General features: G+C 31.3%; 1 protein-coding gene across 1 annotated transcript; it reads left to right on the forward strand.

Annotated features, from left to right (window-relative positions):
- The first annotated feature begins 443 nt into the window (after positions 1 to 443).
- On the forward strand, positions 444 to 1,239 carry LOC115232237 (tigger transposable element-derived protein 6-like). The gene is made up of 2 exons (XM_029802076.1): positions 444 to 740; positions 1,072 to 1,239. Exons 1-2 carry the CDS (start codon positions 444 to 446, stop codon positions 1,237 to 1,239), a joined length of 465 nt encoding a protein of 154 aa, XP_029657936.1.
- The last annotated feature ends 2,955 nt before the right edge of the window (positions 1,240 to 4,194 follow it).

Genomic DNA, 4,194 nt, shown 5'->3' on the forward strand with positions numbered 1-4,194 from the left:
TCCGCTGCTTCTCGAATCCGCCGCTTCTCGAATCCGCTTGTTTTAATCAAAAATTTGAAATTTCCTATGAATGATTCTTGAATCCGCTTGTTTCTCGAATCCGCTCCTCAAGTATTATGAAAAATAATTTTTTATCTAATTGTAAGTTAAATTAATTAACATTTTAAAATTTTCATTACACGTTAAATTGTATTTTTGTGATGCTTCGCTGTGTTAGACTTTCTGTCAACGAAAAAATTTCTATACTACGTTATATTTCTGACAACCCATTCGTTTCTGCACCTCAAATTTCCAGGATTGTTTCTTCACGGTTAAAAAAGAAAATTTCTCCGAGAACTATAAACGACCTTAAATCAAAATCGGACCTTTTGAATAGGACTGACATCAAAAAATTAAACCTAACGAGAATTCCAAAACTCAAATTTAATGAAATTGATGTAGCGATGATAACATGGATTAACTTAATGGAATCTAGTGGAGCAATTCTATCAGATTCGATGTTAATTGCAAAAGCTCTTAAGTTTGGAAAAAATTTTCCAGAATTTAAAGCAAGTCGTGGGTGGCTAGAAAAGTTTAAATTACGAAATGGTATCAAGTTAAGAAAATTACACGGAAACAGTGGATCAGTAAATCATGATGAAAAATCTATTACTGATTTTAATGAAACAATGAGTTTAAAAATTGAACAATATGGATTGGACAATGTTTATAATGCAGATGAAACTGGTGTTTTTTACAAGGCGATTCCTTCCAAAAGTGTGTGTACCAAATCACGGCCTGGAATAAAGTTGTCGAAGGATCGATTTTCGTTACTATTATGCGCAAATTGTTCTGGTTCCGATAAAAGAAGGCCTGTGATGATAGGAAGATTCAAAAGTCCAAGGTGTTTTAAAAATTTCAACATTGGAAAATATGTTACCTACACCCATTCCAATAAGGCATGGATGAACCGTGAAATTTTTAACAAGTGACTCAGTGATTTTGATTGTGAACTTGCAAAGAAAAAAAGAAAAATTCTACTTGTAATAGATCAATGTCCATCTCATCAAATTATTTAATAATTATACTTAGGAAACACTTATTGAAGAGGAATCAAATGAGAAAAAAGTTGATCTCTCAGAAGCCTTCAGAGCTCTAGAGATTATTAAAACTTATGCTTCTCAGGTAAATGCAGATATAGATGATCATGAAAATATTATGCGAATTGGGGAAATGTTAAGAAAATCAATTAAAAAATAAAATTGGTCCAATTTAACGCATTTAGTGGTCCAATTTAACGCATTCAAGCTTAGAATCTTTCCTTTTGTTATTACATCAAGCATTCGTAATTTTATCGAGGGTTAAAATTCTAAAAAAAGTAAAAAATGTCACACTCACCAGAATAAACGGTTTTTTATTGCGCTTGTGTAATTAAAATTTTCAATTTAGACATATAACACAATACAAAAAAATATAACAAAATTGATTTAGGGTTAATTTAATGATCCCTTTCGATATCGACAAAGAAAAATCACGGTTATCTTTGCAAAATATGCCGTATTTAAAAAAACGGTTTTTTTTTGCACCTAGTGTATAAAATATTATTTAAATTGCCTCTCGAATCCGCCGCCCACCAAAAAATTTTCTGGGGACCACGGTTGAGAACCCCTGACCTAAATGATGAAATTTCAAATAATTTAACCATTAAAAGAAACTACATCCCGAAATATTCCTTTGAATCCATTTAAATATATAAATAAAGGTAAACCAAATAAAGACAACATCGCTACATAATGGATCAACAGCGTGGTCACACGTGCCTTAATTCATTAGTTTTGCCATTGAAATAAATAATTAAACAATATTTAATTAAAAATGAACTATATTTTAATTAAAACACAATTTTAAATATGATTAACTTAATATGTTACTCATGCTTATTTCATAAAAAAAATTAAATTTTAAATATCATTAGTTCTCATGCATTACATAAAAAAAGTCTCGAATAAGTTTCTGATCCAGAGGAAAAAATTCAAATAAAAAGACTATATTTCGCCACTTAATCCTACCAAAAATATTTAAATCCAAATAAAAATGTAATTGATATTTATTCCAGCTATCTCTTTTTGGCTTTTTATCCGCCAATTTCTGCCAGGCTCATGGCTGGAATACAGCGTCTGTGTACTCTACAGGTTTCACTGATGTCTCTTGGTGGCTACTTTCTCACTCAGTCGCTCATTAATTTCCTCAATATCTATTAAAATAATCGTTACGTGATTCACCGCCGTAGTTGAAAGGTTGCCTTTACTGGAAACTCGATCTTGACGAATGACGCCACCATGATTCTAAGTACCAGATGAATCTCGGATGGAACGTGTTAAAATCCTAGTCTAAGAAACAGCCGAACGCCAATGAATAAAAATAAAAGAATTTAAAAAGAATGAGCACCTTCATTCATTCCGGATTAATTAGATTTACTAGCATACTCGTTCTCTCTCTTGTTCTTGCAAAACTGTGTGGCTGGCACATGCAAAATCTTAGGCACATACGTACAAACACTTGTTCACCTCCGGAGCAAACCTCAGGAATAGAATATGCAAGAAAGATTTAATCGTTGAAAAAGTTGGCCTCGAAATTAATCTGAAAAATATGAGATCATAATTTGAATCCTAGTCAAGCTGATTTGGGGTTTATCATAAATGAGTATGGACACACCATCATGACGTTAAAATAACTTGAAAGGAAGATCTATAAATGTGTGATCACCAATATTGAAATTCTGTAGGAAAAAATCTTCTTGTTTTACTGGACGCACATGACGAACTGTTCCTCCTAAAAAGTATATATTTCTGACTAGGCTTATGTATTTTATACGCTCTGCTTCATGTGTCCAATGAAAATTTAAATTATTTAAACTCAGAATGATAACTCGAGTTTGTTCGAAATATTTGCAACAATAATTAGTTTATTGTAATATTTTTCTTCTGAAACTAAAAAAAACGGTGTTTGAAAGATGAAAAAAGAGTGTTTCAAAAAATGAGAAATTCTTTATTTTTGACAACGATCGATGCAAAAATACATTGTTTGATATGCAACCAGTTAATCGCTATACCAAAGAAACATTAACGTATAGAACATCTTTTGGACATGATGAAATCGGATTTATCAAAAAGAGCAGCCAAATACATTAATTAATTGGAGATACGGTTATTGGAATTTGGGGCATCTACAGTGGCCGACAACAAAATTTAAAAGATTTAAAATAAAATTATTTGCAATAAGGAAATCAATACGAAAAAATACCTAGAAAATCGAGTTACGTCCATGAAAAAGAAGTTTTAACTTTATGAGGCACGCGGGGAATGTAAATTTATTAAATGTCACCGTCCGCTGAACGGACCACGCCTTTAAATGAAACAATATCAAAATGTCATTTTCATTAATTCTATCCATATAAAATATGAAAAACTTATGGAATTAACCGGCAAGTATTTTCGGATTTGACTCGACCATTTCTTGCATATAATCTCGTACGGTATTTGAATTTTTTGAATATCGAAAACCACCTCTTAAATCATCCTTAAAGCCTTCTTTTATCCACCTGTATGCAGTTGTTCTTTTATTCCGAGAGAACATGCAACTTGATTCCAATCCCCATCATTTTCGTAAACGGTCAACAAATTTTTTCTTTTTTCAGCTAATTCTTTCTTTTTATTAACGTTCATTAATAAATGAATTCAATAACCGACTTGAATCCTTTGAACTTGAAAATCCATATTGAATTTGGAAAATCCCACTTTGAACTTGGAAATCTCATATTAAATTTGGAAAATCCCACTTTGAAATAGGAAATCCCATATTGAATTTGAAATTCCCATATTGAACTTGAAAAGGTATAGATGTTGACATGGCACGTTATTTGTTGAGAGTTTATTTATTTTGTCTAAATAGAATAAATTCACTTTTACTTAAAATTTACTTTAATAATAAAAAAAATTTTCGAAGACAAGTAATCATGAACCTCAATATCTAAACCAAGGGTTCTCAACCTTTTTAGCTCAAGGGCCAAATCGATAATTAAGATTAGCTTTGCGGGCCGCACAAATAATATTTTATATATTTTTATATTTTCCATTTTACTTTTTTTTTCGCGAAAGTAGATTTTAATTGACAACGAAAATCGTTAAGTCCCAGCGGCGAGGACGCAGTGTGCGT

This window comes from Octopus sinensis, unplaced genomic scaffold (assembly GCF_006345805.1).
Source record: "Octopus sinensis unplaced genomic scaffold, ASM634580v1 Contig20109, whole genome shotgun sequence".
In the NCBI taxonomy this organism is placed as follows: domain Eukaryota; kingdom Metazoa; phylum Mollusca; class Cephalopoda; order Octopoda; family Octopodidae; genus Octopus; species Octopus sinensis.

Bases quoted from the DNA above. Each gene is read 5' to 3' on its own strand.
- LOC115232237 (XM_029802076.1), top strand. From the start codon at position 444: ATGATAACATGGATTAACTTAATGGAATCTAGTGGAGCAATTCTATCA. The intron at 741-1,071 runs GCGATTCCTTCC...AATTATACTTAG, and splicing joins AAACTGGTGTTTTTTACAAG to GAAACACTTATTGAAGAGGA.